Genomic DNA, 23127 nt, shown 5'->3' with positions numbered 1-23127 from the left:
TAACAGAGTGAGGTAAAATGTTAAAATAAAACACGTGACACACCTGCAATTAATTTTCATTTTATTCATATTTCAAATGTGGCCAATATATTCACTGAACACAACACCAACATCAATTCTGTGTACACGGTTAGTTTCGTGTATTGAGTGACGTGTAAACGTTTACAGAAATTAGTAAACGTAGAAGCCTTATAATTAATTAGGTTTATCTCTGCTTTAAATAACAAAAAAAAGGGTTACATGGAATACGAAGAAATAAAGTTTTGAATAAAATAATAAAAATATTTTACAAGCCCACTATATGACAAAGGCAAAAACAATTACTTAATCTGGGGTGAAAATTTGTCTTATTTTCTAATACACATTTATTTCAGAGTTGGTAGTTCTTTGCCTTCACAAACACTTCCTTCTGAACTTTAATTTTAATGTTGTTCATAACCACAGAGTGTAAGATCTTTCAAAAGCCAGTTCTTTTTGTTGTAGGTCTATGATGACTAACGTTTCCTTGTCTAGTTATATATTATTACCCGTTTGTAGCTGCAAAGAAATTTTTCAATCATTGTATCAGTGTAAAAGCAGATATAATCAGTCATTTGTCTGCAGATAGAATATATGAATAATGATATTGAATATTAATCCTTCAACACATAGTTCATTACAGTTAAAATAATTAAGAAATATTTGTGCAACTTAGTCTTTAAGTAGATAAACTATTTAAAGCATGAGTGTATTACAGTCACTTTATGACCAGTTAACCAAATGTGTGACAAGATCATTAGGGAGAAAGAAAAACTTGATAGATTATGAAAACAGGGCATTAACAGCATCTTATGTTCATGCATATTATTACAATCTCTCTTGCTACTGTTCTGTATAGTATGTAAAAACAAGAAAATGATAGCTCTGCAATTTTGTAATTTTATAGCTATGTATTATGACTTAAAAAACACTAGCATTAATTATTAACTTACATACAATAATTTATGAAGGTGTACAATACAAAAACAATTGCTCTTTTTGGTACATCCATATAGTGACTGTTTCTCCAATTTGACATAATCACTTCAAAAGATAGCATGCCAAAATTCAACTTCAGGTTGTAAATTGAAAGTTGAATTTCATGCTAGATGTACAGTTACAAATGTTTAATGTTCCAGTGTCATTTGCATCAAAACTTGTCAATATTTTCAAAAAAGTTTTTAATAGATCTTAAAAGCAGAAGCTAAGAAAGTTAAAACTAAATCTTAAACTTACTAACTCCTTAAAGTTGTAAACAAAAAAGTAATAGTAGCTTATACTAAAAACCTACAATTAATATCTAGGTTCAAAAATTTTTGAGTTTGATACAGAAAATCTGTGTGAAAAAGCCACTCAAACTAAGCTAAACCAAAATTGTCAAAAAGCTCCTTTCTCTCTCTATATATATATGTATATATATTTACTAATGGAAGCTTGAGACTTTTTGTATAGAAAATAAAAAAAACTGTTTTAGAATCCTTTTAGTTATGTCATTCATCAGGCGATACACCTCCAAAAAATAAGTTTTTTTACAAAAGTATAGCATCATAACATCTCTTCCCCTTCAACAACAACAAAAAATTCAACAAATTCTTAACATTAAAAAAAAAAAATTCCAAAGAGCAACCTTCTTAGATAACCATTTACTTTAGGTGTTGAGTTAACTTTTACCATTTCTTGATTACTGAATTGTTGTGTAAGCTCTAAATATTTTATGAAAACACTGGTCACTAGGAGTACTTCAGTAGTCTTTTCATATATTAGCTTCTCTTTCAGTTTAGGGCAGAGACCTGTTCAAAATTTGCTCACACTTATTATTTTCCATTCAGTTGTCTTTGAACAACAGCAAAGGTCCTTTTACATTATGGGCAAAGATCATGTCAAAACTAAAGATTCAAACTGACTCAGTAGGAACTTCACTTATGGCAAACAAAACTGAAAATACCTCTAAGTTGCAATCTTCTTTGTGATCAAAACAAAAAGCTGTGAAAATGTTTTCCAAAACTTAATGATAACTTTCAAATGCTCTCTGACTCTGAGGATGATAACTTGAAGACCTAAGTGTCTTTATTCCTAATTTTTTCACAATTTCCTGGATAACCTGCAACAAAAAATTAATACCTAGATCACTATCAATTTCCCTGGATAAACCAAACCATGAGAAAAAAATTCACCAACAGTTGTAGCAGAAATTTCTTTGCTAGGAATAGCTTTAGGGTTCCTAGTTTCCTGATTCAAGGTGATCAACAAAATCTTTCAATTTTTTCTTCCTTGGAAGGGGATCCACAATATCCTAAATAAATCTAGAGAATGGTTCTTTTACAGAAGGAATAGGTTTTAAAGGTGCTTTGCAAATTTGTTATTTGGTTTTCCAAATGTGTGACAAGTTTCACTTTTACAAAATTCAGCTTCATCTATCACTAGTTCAGGCCATTAAAACTGCTTCATAAGTTTCAACTTAGTTTTCCAACTCCAATATGTCTAGCTAAGGGTAAATCATGTGGTAAAGACATAATTTCCTGTCTATAAACTTTAGGTACAACAATTTGGTTTCTAACTTGCTAAATTTCATTAACAAGAATTTTAACATCCTTCAACATCGTTTTCAACACACTATCCTTAAAGTAATAACAAACAGGGTGTTTTTCTTCTTTCTGTTATGTAGCTTGTTTCTGGAGAGGAATGAAACTCAGATCCTGTTTCTGTCTCTCAATCAAAATTTGCTTACTTTGCCTAAATTTCTTCTAAAGAACTGACTTGCCTTCAAAATGTAAATCACCAAAAAATATAGTACTCAAATCATAATATCATTGTGGCATGGAGTTTTAGCCTGATGTTAGTGACAGATTCCTGACTAGTCATATTCTGTGACCTAGTAACAGCACAAGATGAAAATATTTCTTGAAAAGCCTTGTTCATGTCCTCTATCATCAGCAGGAATATCCCACATAATCAGTATGACATGAAATTGTTCACTTCTAACATCATTTCTTAAAAATAATGAAGCTCTTTTATTGGCAGTTCAGCATCAAGTGCAACTGTTATAGGACCGGTAACATAATTACTCTCTTAAGTGCATCCTGTACATAGGTACAGAAGTGTAATCATGATAGATGCCTTGATCAAAGTAATGGGCACAGGGGCACAAGTTACAGCACAACTAGTATTAACAGATAAAACAGATACTGTCAAGTTTCTTACATAATTCTTTCAATTGATCTTTTTTTAATTGCAAAAGTTTTCTCTTTCAATAACTTCTTCCAAAAACTCAACACTAAAATTTTTAGCCATTTGAAACTAACTTCTTATATTTTAAATACATTCATAAAATTTACATCAAAATAAACTAAAAATTATTTTTAAATTAAAACTAAGTTTGAGTATTGACACCATAAAATTTTAAACATATCTAAGAGTAGAATCTTCTCGATAATTTGTATAAAGCACAAATAATGTATCTTGCACAACTGTACAAAAACTGATGTCAGGGAATTAAAATGTCATTATATTCTTTGAAGATTGAGTTTACAGAATGTGATTATTATGGTCTTATATTTTCACAAAAATATCCCTTCAGTATATTTGTTCCTGAGATTATGTGAGTAAATTCTGTTTAGCAGAAAACTGCATGACAGTGGGAAAGAAAAACTAGATACAGATGTTTCCCAATTTTTGGCAGTGGGTAATAACTTGGGGATCAGATACTCTGAATATGGCTCTTGTTGAATGTCTCTACTGCTGCTTGAGGTTTTCAGACTGTGATATGAATGATATATGATATTTTCCCTCCACATATTATGGACTGATTACCCAACATCTTTGTGATATTAGTCATGTTTATTGAATCTGTGAATGAATTATTTACACTACAACAATGAAGCAACATATAACAAGGAATATCTTGTACATGTTGTGAACTCTGGTGTCTGTGTGAGCAGTTTACGGCAGCTGTTTCCCATGCTGTGTGTGGAAAGGGGTACATGCAGACAAAGCTTAACATTCACTTTTGAGGTTATGTGAGAACAGGCATGAATAATGTTGATGCCAAACTATATTTTGCAAGCAAGATATTATTCACTAAATTGTTAGGAAGTAACTCTGCTATCATTCACATTTCAAAAAGTTACAAACAGTAGAAATGTAGACTACCATATGTTATTGTTGAGTGTCTCTTATCATGACTGAAATGCTCAACAATTACTTTTTACAGTGTGCACTGTAAGTAGCTCAAAGCTTTAACTCTGAGTGAAACCAAAAGTGCAACATAGTAAACATTTTTAAAGTCCATGAAATAATTTAACTTGATATATTTAAAATTTATATTTAGATTTAAACCTTTCCCATCACTGCAGAGAAGTGTATTTGTTAGATTGACTTAAATTCTTAAATCTTCCTGTTACTGTGGGAGGGGATACTTTTGCTTGTTATATATACTTACACTTCAGTAGAAGAATTTGAGCTTTATAGTACTTAGGCCACATATTTTCAGTAAATATCTCATAGTTATTCTCATATTTTTAAAGAGCCAAGTAGACCTTTTGATCTCTAAAAATCTGAGCAAGTTTTCACATAAATATTTCTTTTACTGGCATTATCTCCACACATTTATCTACATACTGAACATAAGTATGCATTTGTGTGATATCTTAGGGTTAAGTTTCTTTTGACTTTTAACCTATATTAACAATAAGAGTTATAAGTCTGACATCATTGAAGGACTAAATGTCAGAGGTCCTTACTCTGAAGCTCTATGTGTCAGTTTAATAATCTGAAATGTATTTTAGCAGGTCTTTAGTATTCTTTGATATTTCTGTTCATAATTAACAAGGATAAATTTACAAAGCAACACATTTAAAAATCTAACTTCATGTCAGAATGAGAGAGTAAGAATTTAGAATGAACTAACATATCCTCATTAGAAGGTTACTGTTCCATAATGAAAAAGTCCACCCTGTTTCTTCATTATATTGAATTGTCAAACTATTACTAAAAATATGGATTGAAACATTAAACAATTTGAATATTCTTTTATGAAATATGTCTAATATTTTGTTTGGAAAAATGAAGTAGAGCTACGTTATTTCACCTCAAGACAAAAATGTATAAACTATACATATATGTATATTATTGTTTCCTGAATGTAGTGTTAAGTTTCAGTAAGCCATTAAGCAGTATTGTGTATTGATCCTTTCATATAAGTATCTAAACTAACTGTTTCCCAACTGATGACTAGCAATTCCCATCTGAAAAACAGGATTCCCACCTCAAAACAACTGGTAATTGCTTGTTTTATTTATGTAAAGTACTTTTATAAAACAAATACTTGTAATTTATTTTTGCATTTCTGTTTATGAAAAGGCTTGAATTTTGTTATTGAGTATCGTGGAGAAGATTCCAGTGATGAAGTTATTTTTGAATGTTCCATCTGTGATTGCCGATGCACAGAGAGCAGCATTATAAATCATATTGTAGGGATGAAGCATCGCTTACAGATATTAGTAAGTTTCAACAGTTGCTAAAAGAGAAATAAATAATGTAAACAAGGTTTTATAGTTAAATTTTTTTGCATGAACCTACTTTTTTATAATTTTAAATATATATTTTTGTTTGTAATCTAATGTAGATTTGTAAGACTTATCTGAAATTTTGTTTCCTTTAAAATCAGATCTATAGAATAAATCTAGTAAATGTACTTTTTGTTAATTTGTAGAAACATTATGATCCAAATGTTCATACGGACATCATTCAACGGAAACTGCGTAAATCTGAAATGAATATTATTGCAACAGAACATGCTGAGCATCTAGAAACAACCTACGGAAGAGGGTCTATCAGAGTTCTTCTGAAATGCCCTTCTGATATAAGTATGATTAGTGTTTTACTTTACACACTAATATAAAGCCATTGTTTATGTTAAAGATATTTCTTGATTTAATCTCCTTTTAAAATATTTTTGTTTATTTTGAGCACTTTACATATATTATACAATATTAGTTCTTATGATAAAATGTCTTGATTGAGAATTTTTGTAGTGTGTGAGTTATCTAGTGTTTTGTATTGTATAATCACATTTCATTATTATATGTTGTATATCATTATTACTATTTAGAAATATCTTATTAAACTTGTTTTTCTTAAAATATAAAACAATATGCCAAGAAGTAAAGCAAACAGTTGTATCTTCTATATGTAATTTTGTACTTCATTGCTACTTGACTTAGGTTGCTAAGCCTTTTAAAATTTTTGCCCTTGAGGTTTTACATACACACTCTCTCACACACACACACACAGTTGAATAATCAAAACATTATAAATTACTATATCAATAAAATAGAATTTCACTATAATTTACCAAGCTTAGTACCTAAGCTGTATATGGGTCTAAAAAAATATAACAATTTGAGCAGATTAAAAACACAACCTACCTGCTTAAAATCTTGGTTCTAAAGAATGAGGTGGCCTTCTTAAACTTTAAAATAGCTCAGAAAATTACTAAGTGGACATTATAAGCTGTTGAATGTTTTTTAACTTGTCATATATTGAAGTAAATGTATACAAGGGACCGTTTCCAAAAGTGTAAAGAAGTGAGTGGGGCAACTGTGTTTGATTCAGTACTTAAGCCTTATCTTAGCAAAATGAAAATATATGAGGTTCTTATTTTATATTATAGCTTACTTATTGATACTGTTAATTTGAGTTTCTGATTTGTATGAAACTATAGACTTATTATATTGACATCATGAACATCTAATTTGAAGCAGTGCTGTGTTCAACATACCACATGCTTTAAAAAATCAATATATGAGTGTTCATTTACTATTTGCATTTCAAATAAGTAATGTAAAATAATACAATTTGAATTTTAATCTACATATTGAGATAAATTCATAAAATAGTAGTTCAATAAAATTTTGAATGGAAGTCAACAAATGTAATGACATGGCTTTTGATCCATGACCTGTCGCAACAAGGTTAATGGGCATTTTTTAAAACTTAACCATTCAACTGTTACTATGCTTTGGCTTACTTACTATTAAGGAAAATAACCACTGAAAAAAAAATGTTTTAAAATTTAAAATACCAAATTGTTTCTATACATGTTTGTATACTAATTCCAATATTAAGGCCAACATCAAAAATCACCACAGCTAACAGACAAAATAACGATTAACTACACTGTGGTAAAGATAAGCTGTATTCTAGGAAGAAAGATATTTGTGAAAATGCATCATATACCTATGGCAATATAATGTCTAACATATATTTTATCTGTTTTTGTAAGTCTTACGTGTAGTGTGAAATTAGAACTAAGGAGAAGTTAAGGTACATTTAACTTTTCTATATTTTTGTAATCTAGTTTCATCTCTTATTTGTGTGTAAAAGTTTTTGGTTTAGTTATGTGACCTTTTTATTGTTGTTATTTCATCCAAAGTAAAATGATACTGTTAAAAACTAACATAACTGCCATGTTTATGTATATACGTAAGAATTTTGTAAAATACAATTGAGGTACTACTATAGGTTTACAACAGGTGACAAAGAAACGTCATATAGATGAAGAAAAATTCTCTGCAAATAAAAGATTTGATGGCAGGTAAATAGTTCAACAAAGTTTTGATCATGGATGTATTTTATAGAGTAATTGATTCAATACTTTGATAGATGTAATTGTTTGATGTGAAACAATTCTTCATTTTGACTTTAAAGAAATTTAAAATTGGAGGAAAATAATTAAATGTAGCAAAAATTCCAACAGAGCATTAATTAATTCTTTTCATACCTATAATTCTTTTAAGTTAACTGAAACTTTTTTTTCAAAAAATGCTATGCCAATTTTTATACAGATTTATTGATCTCTGACTTGTAAGTACTTGAAATAGGTATTTTAGGGCAGTGAAATAATTAAATGTCTGATTCTCTTCCAATTGTTTTGAAGCTTAGATTTTTGGGGTAAAATTGCTAATGTAGTCATAAAATAATAATAACTAGTAGTATGAAAATACAAAGCAAAAAGAAGCAACTTCTTTGAAATTATTGGAAGGTAAAGCTGCTTCCATAAGCTTGGATGAAAACTGCACATCTTTCCATTCTCTAAGCTCCCAGAGTGGCTCTTTGGTAAGTATTTGGAGGGCAATTGCCCTCCAGTTGTAGCCTCAATAGTTTCTTGGACAAAAATCTACCAAAATATTTGGACAAAAGTTCCATACATTTCTGTAGTTTTTATATTTTCAAATTGATTATGCATTTTGAGAAAATGCATTACCCACACATGACATTTTCACTTTCACCTTTTTTAACCTTTTAGTGCTGTTTGGTTCTGAATAGAAGTCATTGACACCAATTTTTTTCAAGATACTTGAATTCTTGTTGAACATGTTTTTAAGGTCAGTTTTATCTTTTTGGGCAAAACGTGCTTGCAACCTCCCCCCAACTCCAAATTAAAAAAAATCAAGCCCCTGCACTTATGAACCTGAAGTTTGATGATGTTAAGAATTGCATTCCACTCATTGGAGAGAGGGAGGGTACAGCACAGATAGCCCATTGTGTAGCTTTGTGTTTTAATAACACACAAACTATTTTCTATGACATGTTAGGAAGTTAGAAGTCCTCATAAAACCAAATTTGTTCAGATGTGTTTATCATTTTAACCAATACTTAAAATCTGATCACAAGGAAAAACAAATGTTCTAAAACCTCTTTTTACAAATACAAGTGTAAAGTTGACCTAGATGATTTAAAAGTGCTTAGCATTAATTAATTTGGGATTTTTCAATGAGGAAATATAAAATTAAATAAAGATTTATTTGAAAAAGGTAAAAAAATTGCATAGTAACTCATCAGTTCTTAGACCAAAGAAAGTTAATCATAAGCAATTCTACTTAACTGCAACAAAAAGTCTAGAAATCATAGATCATTTACAAGAAGAGTTGAAATAAAATATGATATGTAAATTTAAGTTTTGCTGAATAATATTTGGATTTAACAATTTTGGTTTTAAAAAAAGTTCTTTTAAAATATGATTATTAAATGTCTCTATTTTCGTTTCAGCTTTAATACTTGATTGCCAGATTGTAAATAGCAGGAACAAAACTAAATAAACTTTCAGACATGCATATTTTTACACAGTCATACATTTTGTTAATAGTTTACAAAATTTCATATATAATTTGCTTTTTATCTGTATAGTAACAGACAAGACATGCACAGCATGTATACAAATTATAAGTTGTGTATCTGATTTGTGATGCAAAACGTTTGCTAGATGAAACTACTCAGCCTTTCCCTTCTAACAATATTTTCAACAAATTTGTGCTTCAGGTGAAGGTTGTGTTTTAGGAAAGGAACATCATATCTGGTAATTCTAGCATTTTATAATGTTATTCTAGGACCTAACATTAGACTTTTCTAGATAAGCTTTTAATCAGTTGTTGTATGAAATGTTTACTTAAGTATGTTTACACCTTGTTTTGTTTACATCTGTTGAAATAGTAGTTTAGATAGTAAAGTGTGCACACATTTTTAGGTCAAACACCGAGTATTATTATAATAGATCTTCTGAAAGCAGCTTATACATATTACACAGAAAGTATGTCTAAGAAACTTATTAGCCTATTAAAAAACTAATGGGTATTGAAAGATAAAACATAAATAAATATAAATTTCAAGCATTAGTATTCATTATTTTGTAAATGTGAATTTTAAATATAGGCAAATGGAAGATAAACCAGTAGGAACAGAGCTTAATAGACCTGGTCTTTCTCAACCCCAGTTAGAAAAATCAGATTCAGGATTTGAAATTGTTGTCTTGGAACAGTTGGTGAGTTATTCTATTATTATTAGACGTGTTCACACACATGTATACTAATTGTGAAGGCTCTTTGATGGCATAATTTTAAAGTTACATATTCAATGTTTTAAATTCAATTTGATTCTAGAGTTAAAACACAGTAGTGCAAACTGAAGAGTTTTCCATTTAGAAAGAAAAACATTATATCTGCTATTATTTTATATTATAAGTTCACTGGGAATAAAAAGAACTTTGTAAAAATAAACTGACATGTACATGTTGATCAGATACACATTAATAAATGTGTGATGCTACAATGAAAATGTGATCGTGCATACATACTATCAGTGGATGGGCTAAAATAATAAATGAGAATAATAGATGAAACAATATGAAGTTTCAGCTGTTTTTGTAAATAATGTGTATGTGTGTAAAGAAGACCCAGAATTTATTGATTCATTTTCTATGTTTGATACTTTAGTGTAACTGATGATGCAAACTGTTACTGAATCAAACAAATATGTTTTTTTCTTCAATATCTTACATTATATCAAGCTTCTCTGTACTATTGCTTTTATTTTAATGGATCAAAAATAAAGTACATCTAGAAATTCTGTCATTGTGTCAGAGATTTTTGTTTTGTAGGTATTTTAATAAATATAATTATTTTCACACATTTTACTTATTTAAAAAAAAATCCACATAGGTAATATAACGTACATTTTGATGCATTACAGTTTGGAATCTTTTAATATCAAATATTTGATATGATTTTTATATTTACATAAATACATTTCAAAAATACCTGATAGATTTTTGTAATGAAACTTTAGAACGATTTCACATTTGAAAAAGTTATTAAACTGTATAGAAAATTAACTTGAAGTTCTGATAGTTGATGTGATACTAGTTTAAAATCTGTTACAGTTTTATATAAAAGTGTTTACGAGTACATTTGTAAAGTGTTTTCTTTTCTGTTTAGGCATTGGTATTCAGATTAGCTTAAGCTTGTTATTATAACCTGATTGTATGTATTGAAGAAAACTTAGTGATACTAACAGTTGCTTAATTTTAGGTTTCTTATCAAGTTATATATCTAGTGACTTGTAATGTTTTAACAGAATCATGCACACTGTTGCTCCTTGCTTTGAAAGTCATCTTGTAGACTAACTATGATTTCAAAGCAAGCTTATTGGTATCCTTTGATGTGGCCTCAGTGTCCTCCCAAAATCATTTATTCCATACCTCGTATATTTCAATGCAGTGGCTTCAGCGTGGGCCTTTCTCTTTATGCTCTTAGTTGCAAAACTTCTGCTTTTGATTATCCACACGAATATGATATCCACATTAAAAAATATGCTGAACTAAGGTATTCCTAAGTAACTTTTCTTTTTAATGTATTGCTTTATATCGTCATTGATGAAAAATTCTCACATGATCCAAGTTGAACATGACTAGCTTTTGTGTGATACCCATGCAACAAAACTTATAATGATTGAAGCTTATATGGTTATAGGCTGTATCATCATTAAACAATTTGTAGGTTAGTAGATATTTTTTTGGGTGTGTATGGTAAGAACTACTTGTCAAATATTGCATCTGTTGTGTCTTGGGCACAACAACTCTCACTCGTTGGCAGAGCACAGATAGTCCATTGTGTTGCTTTGTGTCTAATTTCAAACATAAAACCTTTTACTTTATTGCCTTTTCTGTAAGTCTTAGTAGCATTATTCACATATACATATTTCAAAATCAAACTCTCAACTTCATTTGATTCTAATTGACATTATTTAATTTTGTATCTTAATTTGCTGTTACAGAATCTCATACATAGTTGATTAAATAGTTAACAATAATGTTACATCTTTAAATAAATGCCCTAAAGAGATGAGACAAATTACTTAACATAAGAAATAATTTAATAAAAAGTTTGCTTGAACCTTTAAAAGTTTTTGTTTTGATTATAGATATTTTACTACAAATTTTTTAAAATTTACAAAATTATAAACTTGTTCTTGTTTTGAATTTAATGTATTAGTTACCAAATAAAATAATAAATCACATCACTAAAAGGTATAAGAAGCAGCTGATATGCAATTAACTTATAATTTGTTTGATTTATTACAAAGCCATGCAATGAGCAAACTATGCTCTGCCCACAGCAGGAACACAAACCAGAGATTTTAGCATTGTAAGTTCCTGTACTTACTACTGAACCTCCAGAGGCCTTATTTGAAATCCATTATCATATAATAGTCTTACTATTTACACATGCCAAAGCAAAGAAATTCTTTTTTGTAAACCTTTATTCTAGTTGTGTTATGAGCTAATTAAGTAGTTTTGAGCAATTGTTTCTCATAACTGGCATTGCAGTTAATTCTGCAAGAACAGTTGTGTATATTTCTGCATAGTGTGATCTTTAAAAATTTCTCGTATGTTATCACTTGTGTGTAGCAATACATCACTGTGTAACTTTTGCCTCTTACACAATCAACATTATAAATGTAAAATATTTTTGTACAGATTCCACTCAGCTGTTTGTATCTCTGAAAAATCACAGGTATTTCACAACAGAACTGATATGAACTTACTAGAAACTGCTCTAACAGCTATATGTAAATTGACAGTGAGAAACTTTGTTCATCAAAGCTCACAGAGAAAGAATATCAATAAATAAAGTAATTACCACATTCTAAATTTTTACTCTAACTTATTTTAGAATGCATAACAGTATATTGATCAAAGAATGTGTTAAACATTGTTTTTTTATTTTGCTCTTACTTCAAATTAATTTTTTATTTGCTCTCAAATAATTATTAGATTTTGCAAGATATTTTACTGCAGCATGGGAAAAAAAAATATTTCTTATGTCTGCACATTTTCAGTTTTCCTTTTAGTTTTTATAAATTGTAGTCAGAAAAATTAGTCTGTCTTTAAATCACTAACTTCAGAAGTTCGGTAATACTCAGGTTGTCATTGGTGTTTCTAATTCATATTCTGTTTTAAAAACAGTACAACATTGATGACTTATCAGGTGCTGTATTTTCAGGTAAATTATTTTTATTCATGACTTTTGAGCCTTAGATGTTTTTTTTTTAATTCAAGGTTAAAAATGCCTGATTTTATCTTTCCAACATGTGTTATTTTTAATAAGAATGTTCTCATGTCTATCTTATTTTGGCTGTCAATCATTAATTTGATAGTGAACCAAAGAGCCAATAATATATTTCTATTTCTCCTTTTAAGTTTTTAATATTCTTTTTTTTCATGGGCCACATATTCACATGCACATTGTGAAGTTATTTTATCATTTTCATGATATATTTGAATATGTGCAGCTGTGTTTACATTTTTAATACTTCATACAAAGGTTTTTGTCTCATAAAAGTAGATTTTGTATGTTTCATTATGCATAATTGTGTTATATTTATTACAGATGGCCAGTTTGAGTATGAACTCACTCTAGTTTTAAATATTTTTAAAACTGTGTAGTTTTGTTATATTTTACATGTATCAAGGGATAATTTGTTTCAAGAAATTTTTTATATTAGCAGTTGCAAAAATGCACCACATAACAATTATAAAAATATTCATAGGACTCACCTTTAATATGATGTTCAAAATCTTGACAATTACATAAATCTTGAGAGCAATGCTAAAAATAGTATTTTCTTTTGCAATACAGCAAAACATTGTAGTTAGTATTACTATGAATTTTTAACTTTAAATGCTAATGTACAGTGCCTTTCCTCAATATGCCTACTTATGTGTCTATCCAAAATACATCTTACAAAATAAAAGCAAGGAATTGTTCTAAAATTTAAGAAAAACTCTTACTCCTTAAATTTATTCTTTCATCAAGAACTATAAAAGTTATTTGGTATTCATTCCAATATTTGATCAAAAGTGATAGCTTTTGATCAGCATGTTCCTGTTATAGATGCTGAATTTGGTATTTAAAATACAGGTTTTATCATCTCCATACTGTCAGCTGTTAGTAATGTTGAATTAGAACATTGGCAAGCTCGTATAGTTATATAGGTTTTGAATTGCATATCATTTCTGTGTAAAAGTGATTTCAGTATTTTGCTTCATAAGATACATCAGTAATAAAAATCAATTCTATAAACATGTCATTTTTTGATTATTCAAGAAAAGTGTTACTGTAAGCATTAAGTTTACTTTTAGATTCCAAGTCTAATTGTTTGACATATAAAAAGAGATTGTAAGAAATATAATGTATATCACCTGAAACACAACTGATTTTAATATTTACTAACTAAACTAACGTGGCAGGGGTTCAGTTTAGAGAGAGAGAAATCAGAAGAGTTCTCTCTCCAACTGGGGTGTTCAGGAACTTTGTAGTTCCTCTTCGTCCCCTTTTGTGGATTGTTATTAAGATTAAGTGGTGTTTTTTTTTTATTATTATTTTAATAAATTAATTATCGTTATTCTTCTTGACTTTTTGGGTGAAGAATGTCTCACTAAATGTTCTTTTGGGTGGAGGCAAAGGCAGCAGTGGAAAGAAAGGCCGGGACCTGTCCCGAAAGGAAAAAGTTGGGCAGATGTGAACATGAATGTAATTCATTCAAATTCAGATCAAATCAAATGGCCCGATTCTGGGTCTGGCAAAAAGGTTGCCTAGGCTGGGATCTAGAAATCCAATGCCCGAAGACTTTGATGTGGGGGGAAACGGGAGCGCCCCGAGAAAACCCACTTTCACACGACAGGCGCCGAAAGTTTTAATATTTTATTTCCACTTTGATTTATAAAGAATAATAACATCTAACTTGTCCCACAGTAAGTTCAGTATAGTGTGGTTGGATGATGGCTATGCAAATTATATGAAGTTATTTGTTATTCATAAGTACATTTTGTGGGATTAATTAATAAAATGTTAAATTATCTACCATTTTTAGTTTGTGTTAGTTTTTGTGCTGACTTGTAACTAAGAATATTTATAAAAGGGTAATAATAGTAGTAATGAATAATTACTTTTTGTGGAATTAATTAATAAAATGTTAAATTATCTACCGTTCTTAGTTTATGTATTAACTTGTAAGTAAGAACATTATAAAAGTGTAATAATAGTAATAATCAATAGATGAAAGAAATTGACACAAATGTGGAACTTTATAGCCCTATGTGTTCTTATTATACACATGCTTTGTGTTCAGTAGTTATGCAATTTTTTATTTGTTTTCTTTTAACAGTCAAACTGTGTTATTAAGACAGAAGAAGATGCTGCAGTTGTGATGAAAGTAATCAATTCTCTTACTCAGATGCTTCTACAATATAAACTCAGAAGCCTGCCAGCAGCTGTTAGAGAGGTAATCTTAAGTATATTTCTCACTACAATAAACTTGAATTAGTGGTCTTAAAATATACAGCAACTTTACTACAGTTTTTTTCATTACAGAAGGCTAAAGAGTAGAGAGAAGTACTTGTTCTGATGGATATATTCTGATTATGTCATTCATTATAATCAGAATGCTAAAAATGTTTTTATTCATGTGTTAACCTAACCAGATAATGATATTGGTACACTTATTATTCATATGCATTAAAGCTAAAGTTATTAATCATAAAACTTATTTTAGGTCATATTTCAGAGATAGTTTTGATACTCAAAAATTAATGAGATGCTTTTTCGTTAATTTCTGTTTTTATTAGAAAATATTTTAATCGTTGTATTAGTTTTCTCATTTATTATATTATGCAAAAGTAAGACAATGCTATGTAAACACATTGATACAAAAGTTATTGAGAGTTTGTCATTGCAGTTTTGAACATTTCATCCCCATGAAAGTGAAGCTTGCATGTTTTGCATAGGTTGACTTCATTAGCTCAATAGCATAGACAAGCAGAATGTCCTGAGTGACATTACAAAAGGATGTGATAATAGGTACCCATTAAATGGAAGTTGTCCTTTGAGTCAGGCTGAAACTGACAAGAATATCAAGCAAAATAGTCTCCAAGGTTTACCTTAAATAGAAGCTGCTTAGGAAAGTGATTACTGTGAAGAACCCTGTCAGAAAACAAACTGCCATTGAAAGGGACTGGTTATATAGAACATGTATGAGGAGCTAGCTTTGGGCATGCAAGAGTTCTTTTATCACTCATTCATCTGTTGGTAGGATACAAGCATTTCATTAAATATAATGCATGACAGATGAAAGAAAGTTATGAGGTCCAATAGAACACATTATATCCTGTTTCAGACATATGGAAAAATTCTGCAATGAGTAGAATAATGATATGGGATGTGTGTAAGCTGACATAGCTAAGGACCTGTGATCTCAATGGCTTGTTAGTGTGATATCCAAGTTGTGGTTAGGAATTTTAAGTAATTAGATACACTCTCTTATGCTGCATTACTATCTATATAGTGATGGCTTTATATCTTTATGAGGATGCTTCCATCTGTAAAGTTCATATGGTTTAGGACTGGTTTGAAGAACATTGTCGACTTTTAATATTTGTATAGATCACAACTATAATCTCCAAATGTCAGTTAAATTGAGATAGTGGGATAGTAATGGTAGTAATGAAAATTGTTTCTTCTATACTGTTGTCATGTATCACAATTATTGTGTTTCTTGCAATAATATAGTACTTAGGAAAGGAAGAGGATTTGAAAATTTGATAAATTTTTCTTTTGTGTACTTAAAATTGCTAGTTCTAAATACATACCAGTTTATACTTCATTTATTTCATAATGTTATTGTAAATAATATGACTGGATAAATAAACAATATCTTCAGAGCTGAATTGTTAATAACATTAGCAACAAGTCTGAATCAGTCACAAGATAACCAATGCTGAAGATGTTAATGAATGATGATATACAGGTTGGCCAAAAAGTCTGTGACCATTGGCTCTTCAAAATATTTTATGGAATGTGTTTAAAATGCTGTCCTGAGAATTTGAAACATGTTTGGAGATGGTATTTCCATTCTTTTTTAACACTGCAAAGCATATTTGTGTCATTGTTAGTGGTTTGACATTCATTGTGAATTTGTGGTTTCAGATATATCTAGTGTCCCTAAATTCAAATGGAAATAAATAAACTTAGTTCTTGTCTATGTATCCTGTGATTATTTTTCTTTATGAATTATTCATTTCAGGTTTTCTTTCTTTCTATTACTGTGGTAATTTTGGCCAAATAAAAGAATAATTTTAATAAACCTACATTTTAGTTAGAAAGCTGGTTAAATTGTAATAGTTTTAATTCATTGTGCTTTTTTTTTTCACATATAAAATATTTTGTGGTTTTAACTAAATATTTGAAATAAATAATTATTTAATGTGCTGCTAACATTGTTAAAAAAATGCAGGGCTGAATTTCATCAGTAGCTAAGATTGTGGAAAAGAGAGGCCAATCATAAGTACTAAGTTTTTATTATGTATATTTTTTATTTATTGTTGTAAATATAACTAAAATGTACAAATGAGGAACACATTAATTTGAATAAAAAACAAGTGAAAAAAATGTTAAACTCTTTCTGAACAAAGTATGCATGTCAGCAGCACATGTGTTATGTAATTTCATACTTTGTTTATTGTAACGTTTAGCTATATGCTCAGCAGGTGATTTGTAGCTTTGTTATGCAGGGCCAATAGTTAGACATAGTTCAACTTGCAGCAAGATTAACTGAAAGTAGACGTAACCTTTCACAATCCTGAGGCTGCTTAGAATAAATAATTGCATTCTGACATTATAATATCTGAGGGTGATTCTAGAGAAAAAGTTAATTGTTGTCTTATGATCATGTAAAGGTTTCAAACAATTTACAGTAAAAAGAAGCATCTCTTATACTTTGAAAATATTGATTTAAATTTAATATTGAGTTGTACAACCAAACATCTTACCAATCAATAAATTAAAATTTTGGTAGTCACAAATTTATCTACATGTACATGTTTTTAATGTAATTGTTAATGCAGTTTTATTTGATTTTAAATTTGATGATAATTTCGTCACTATTCTTTCCTGTGTGAAGATTCTATTTATTCATTATTATGTCATGACAACTTTAAAAACATATTATCTTTGTTGAATTCAATTTTCACATGACATTAATTAAATATGGTTATATATTTTTGTTTTACAATGGAAATTGAGATAGTTAAATTATTTCTCTTTAGAACATTCAAGTTTATTATTATAAAAATATTCTTTAATCTTAGTTCTTACTTAATTTCTAACATTAGAAATGTAATCATTTACAAATGTTTCAAAATGTATTTGTTTAAAAATAATCATAAAATACACTTACTGACAACCAGTATCTTTCTTAAACTACTGATAATAATATTTTAATGAAAAAGTATTAAATAACATTTGATTTAATGGTAAAATTCATTGAAATTTTTCTTATCATAAATGCAATAAAATCACAGATGTAAAGATAAAGTATGAGAATATTATGTGATTTTTGTAATACACAAGTTTTATTTAACAAATAATGATTAATTGTGAAATCATTTAGTTACCATTTAATTTGTTAATAAAGTAATCTTAGTTAACACATTATGTGATACTTTGTAGGTAACGGATATGACTACATTATAATTTTTTTCTTGCTGACATTATCATTCAGTTTCTTTTATAATCATATTGATATAATTGAAAACAAGTATATGAATAAAACTTCATGTTGCTTGTTATGAAACCACTTGCACTGAAGATTCTCTTACTGAAACAAGAAATAGTGCATGTGCAGAGATAGCTGTTTTTTAGTTATGGTTTACAGGATTGAAAATTCCATTTTTTTTTCTGGAAACTAAGGTCACCATCTTTATATATATGTAATTTAAGGACCAATAATCTTTCGGTTATTTTACAAAGTCTTTCAGATTCATCTCTAGATTTTATTGAAGGCAATATATTCTGTATTCTATTCAACATTTGATTACTGACTTTGAAAACTTAGCAATGACTGCATCTGTTACAGTGTAAAAGGATAAAATTAGTAAATTTCTTGACTTATTTTATCACTAGGAATTGAGCATCAGCTCTTTTGCTCTTCATCTTAAGTTGCGTACTTTGCTTCTTGTTCATTGAATTTGTTCATTTCAAAGGCAGACTCCTATGTGGTTGATTCATTATGAACCAAGGGCCAGAAATCTCTTGGCCATTACTATGGTGGAGTGTGAATCTTAGGGTCCATGGTTTACATTCTGTTATCACAGAATCATGCTTATGATCTAGGGCTTTTATTTCATTATAAGAGTGAGAGTGAAGTCCCACTATTTATCTGATTAAAGTACTGGAGAAATAGTACTGTTCACTAATTCCTTTCTCTCTAGTTTTATCAGTTCAATGTTAGGGATTACTAGTACAGATAGCTTTTGTATGAATATCCAAAACAGTCCACCAATCATTATGAATCAAACTACATTCATAAAGGCTAAGAGCTCTTTGGTGAAAAAAATGTTTTCTTCAGAGATCTTCGAAAGACAAAAATTGTTCTGTTGAGTTACTACTCTATAAATATTTATTTTTGTTTTTTATTATAATGTCTATATATAAAAACATTTAAAATTAAGACATGATTATCTTACTAAAGGTCTTCACACCACTTACTTTGCTATGAAAAAAATAATTTCTGCTGTGTGACTGATGTCAAATAGTGAACATCCCATACAGTAATAACACAGCTTACATAAATAATAGTGAAGTTTTGTATTCATGCTTAAATTTGTTGCTTACTAATAGGGGTGTATCTATTTCATCTTTTTTTCTACTGTGTTAATAGGAACTTTGTTCACTTGTAGAATTGGTAACAGCTGTGTTCATCTGTCACTTCTTTCATTTGAACATCTTTCATGTATATGTTACTTTTTTTGATAAATACAGAGGAACTATTCAACTTTGCTACTTCACTTCCAGTCTTATTTGTGCTAGTTCCAGAGCTCGCCAAAATATCAGATTTTATGAACATGTTTAATAATGGAGTTTGAGTGAGAGTGAACAATGTAAGGGTACTTATATTTTGAAACTCCCAGCATCTACTCATTTGTTTATCAGTGACAGTTATTAGGTAAAGCTGAAACTGAAGCTCTGATTTGTTTTCACACAAAAAGCTTTCTTTGGGATGTGTTAGAACATTGCATCAGGTGCTCCCTCAGCTGCCATCCTCTTTGACATAACTATGCATTGCATTGTTTGAAGAACAGTATCAAATTGTGTGTAATTTATGCTTCATTGCACTTCCATCCTTAATCAAGCTGAAGGTGATTCAACTAATGATTTGGGCCGTTTTATTATTATTATTATTATTCAGTGTGTGTATACTTAATATTGTGAGTTTATAACTTTAGTTACAGTTTTAGCAGTCTAAGCATTAACTCAAAAAATTGATAAGTACAAGAACACTTTAATTTCTTTTAGCTTCTTACAAAAACCTTGTTGAATGAAGGAGGAAAAGGATTAGAATCAATTCTAGGTCTCAATGATGGTAGTACCAACTTGGCAACTGCTTTAAAAGACATGATAAATGAGGAAGATAACAGCAAAACAAGTGCTACAACTAGTGATAGTAATAAAACAGGGATCTCTGGTCCAACAGATAGTACTAGTGGCATTTCTGACAAACTAGTGAGCAATGAGAGGAACCTTGAACATTCTGACTTACCAGTGAACACTGATAGGAACCTTGAACATTCTGACCCACCAGTGAACACTCAGAAGACTCTTGAATGTTCTGACCCACCAGTGAGCACTGAGAGGAACCTGGAACAAAATTCAGAAGTTAATCGATTTCAGGGAAGCATGCCTCCAAATTCTCAAGGTATGATGCCAGTAAATGGTGTGCAGCAGTATGGACCAGTGACTGGTGATGCTAACTACAATCCCATGTGGATGAATCCCATGCCAGGAATGAACAACATGCCAGGAATGAACAACATGCCAGGAGTGAACAACATGCCAGGAGTGAACCCCATGCCAGGAATGAACCCCATGCCAGGAATGAACCCCATGCCAGGAGTGAACCCCATGCCAGGAATGAACCCCATGCCAGGAGTAAACCCCATGCCAGGAGTAAACCCTATGCCAGGAATGAACAGCATGCATATGATGTATCCCCAAGTGCCTCAAGGACCAATGGGTAACATGGGTGGTTGGTTTGGAAATACACAAGATTATCAGTATCCACAGTGGGGATGGAATTATCCTCAACAACAGTTTACACCTGGTATGAACAACCCTGTGCAAGAGCATCCTATGGGCAATTTCTAATAACAACAACAGTGTAAAAGTTCATTGTGAAGTTCCACCTATAACTTGTTCAACTCTTCCTTTTTTCCCTATGTTATTAGTGCTATGTGTAATAGTATTTGGGACATGACAGCTTGGATGGTTGAGGTGAACTTTTCTTTGGTTTCTCATGAATATCAAGTAACTACAGAATGCACAACCAACTACTTTTTACTATTTAATTCATGATATAAAGCATACTATAACTAAATGTCTGTGTGTGTGATTTGAAGATGCATGATTTGTAATGTTTATTATCATAGGTGAGACCTCCATTAGAAATACAGGTTTCTTTCATAGTTTGTTTTTTTAATCATCTTACTGATGATTTCCTGTAGCTCGGGTTCAGTAGCAACTGTGTGTTTTACTAACAAATACACTTTATATATTATAAGTTTTAATTTTTATACCTTGCATTAAAAAAATAACTAAAATGTTTGAAAAGATGTTGACTTCAAATTACACTTTTTATACTTGTGTTTTCTAGTTTATTTTGTTGGAACAAATACAAAAAGAATGTGGGTAAATCTACTCACTATATAACATTATTTTAGACTGCTGTTTCTCTACAATGAAGGAGCGTATTTCTCTTTGTAGCAAATTTATGTGTTTAAAAAAAGTAAAAGTTAGCACATGTAGTTATAATTAAATTTAAGAATTTAATAAATCAGTTAAAAATCCTGTTCTGTAAATATATTCTTATACTTGTGTAGTATCTTAAACAATCTTATTTTAAAGCAATGGTGGTTTTATATAAATTACAGAAATGTTCAGGTTTTGTCCAAAATAACAGCTGAGCAGTTAGGTAACCTTAAAAAAAATGTTATAACTGAGTTTGTGTTTCACAGATATCTCTTGCATTATATTTGAATCAGTTTCACTTCACTAATCTAAACTTTAATTTTTTATCCTTTTATTTAAAACAAAAATCACCCAAAGATTTAATTGAGTGCACAGGCATGTGTGCTTAACTCTTTTGGTATTAATACATGTTGAGGTTTGAATGAATTATCACATATAGGTGTGTCTAGTTAGCATACACAACTAGGTTATCACAGTGAAAGATAAGTAATCTATGAAAGTAAAAATCTCAGAATCAAGTAACAGATGTAAAAAAAAAAACCCAAGGTGGTTTGTTGTTGTTTTTTTGACTAAAACTTGTATTTCATGGTTAAGAAAAGTAGGCTATGGTATTGTTCAGTCCAAAAATATATTTTGGGACTTTTTAAATTCACGAATAGTAGTAATTGTGTTATGTTTATTTTTATTTGGAATTGTGATTATATAAAACAACTTCATAGTTTTATCATTTTTTTTTTCATCTTTAGTTTGTCCTCTATGAACAGGACAGGTCATTCTATGGCGCATTTATTTTACAAGAAACAATGAACACAAATAGGAAATATTAAAGGGAATGTAAGATACGATTGCTGAATTTGAAAGGCCAGTTTTATTTTCTAAGAAGTGATCTTGTTTCATGTGTTTTCATGTTCACTCATAAAATGTGAAATCAAAGTGAATTTACCTGTCTTTAATGTTATTTCAGAAGTGCATAGCTAGGAGGTTTGATAAGTTAAAAAGACTAGTGTGTTCATATGTTTTGTACAGGCTTATTTCATTGACATCATAATGTTTTCATCATAAAACAACTTTCTTCTTTGTATCTCTGTAAAATATAGTTTGAATAAAAAAACTTTCAAAATGTTGTTTGTAATATTTGTTTTTCAAATTTATAGACTATAAAGATAGAATTAGAAGGGCAGACGTAGGTGGTCTAAAAGTGCATATAAACTTATACTACAGAGGTTGATAAGTGTTATAAGTTAGGTAAACAAGGTTATGAAAATTGTTTTTGGAAAACGTAATGTTCATCAAACAAATTTAGAAATGTGAGGGGGAGAGATCAGAGATCTTTCTATTTGTGTATAGTCAGTCTTTTTTTTTTATGTGTAAATGGAAGCCATTGTATTTATAATAAATGGTATTTCAGATATTTAGAGTTTAAGTACAAGTGCATATTTATTTGAGTTTTTAATTATTTTACCAAAAGAATAATTGG

At 29.6% G+C, this 23127-nt stretch overlaps 1 protein-coding gene across 1 annotated transcript in view; it reads left to right on the top strand.

Moving 5' to 3' along the window:
• LOC143252807 (uncharacterized) overlaps positions 1 to 22770 on the top strand; it is a 77858-nt gene extending 55088 nt beyond the window's left edge. The window contains exons 12-17 of the mRNA XM_076505527.1: positions 5377 to 5516; positions 5729 to 5882; positions 7540 to 7612; positions 9727 to 9835; positions 15019 to 15135; positions 20202 to 22770. Of these exons, the coding sequence (XP_076361642.1) occupies positions 5377 to 5516; positions 5729 to 5882; positions 7540 to 7612; positions 9727 to 9835; positions 15019 to 15135; positions 20202 to 21050 (1442 nt within the window). The 3' untranslated portion in view covers positions 21051 to 22770. The remainder of the gene's footprint in view (positions 1 to 5376; positions 5517 to 5728; positions 5883 to 7539; positions 7613 to 9726; positions 9836 to 15018; positions 15136 to 20201) is intronic.
• Positions 22771 to 23127: the final 357 nt, after the last annotated feature.

The sequence above is a fragment of the Tachypleus tridentatus genome, chromosome 6, assembly GCF_004210375.1.
Source record: "Tachypleus tridentatus isolate NWPU-2018 chromosome 6, ASM421037v1, whole genome shotgun sequence".
In the NCBI taxonomy this organism is placed as follows: domain Eukaryota; kingdom Metazoa; phylum Arthropoda; class Merostomata; order Xiphosura; family Limulidae; genus Tachypleus; species Tachypleus tridentatus.
The sequence above is the reverse complement of the archived record's forward strand: the minus strand, read 5'-3'. Positions and strand labels throughout refer to the sequence as shown.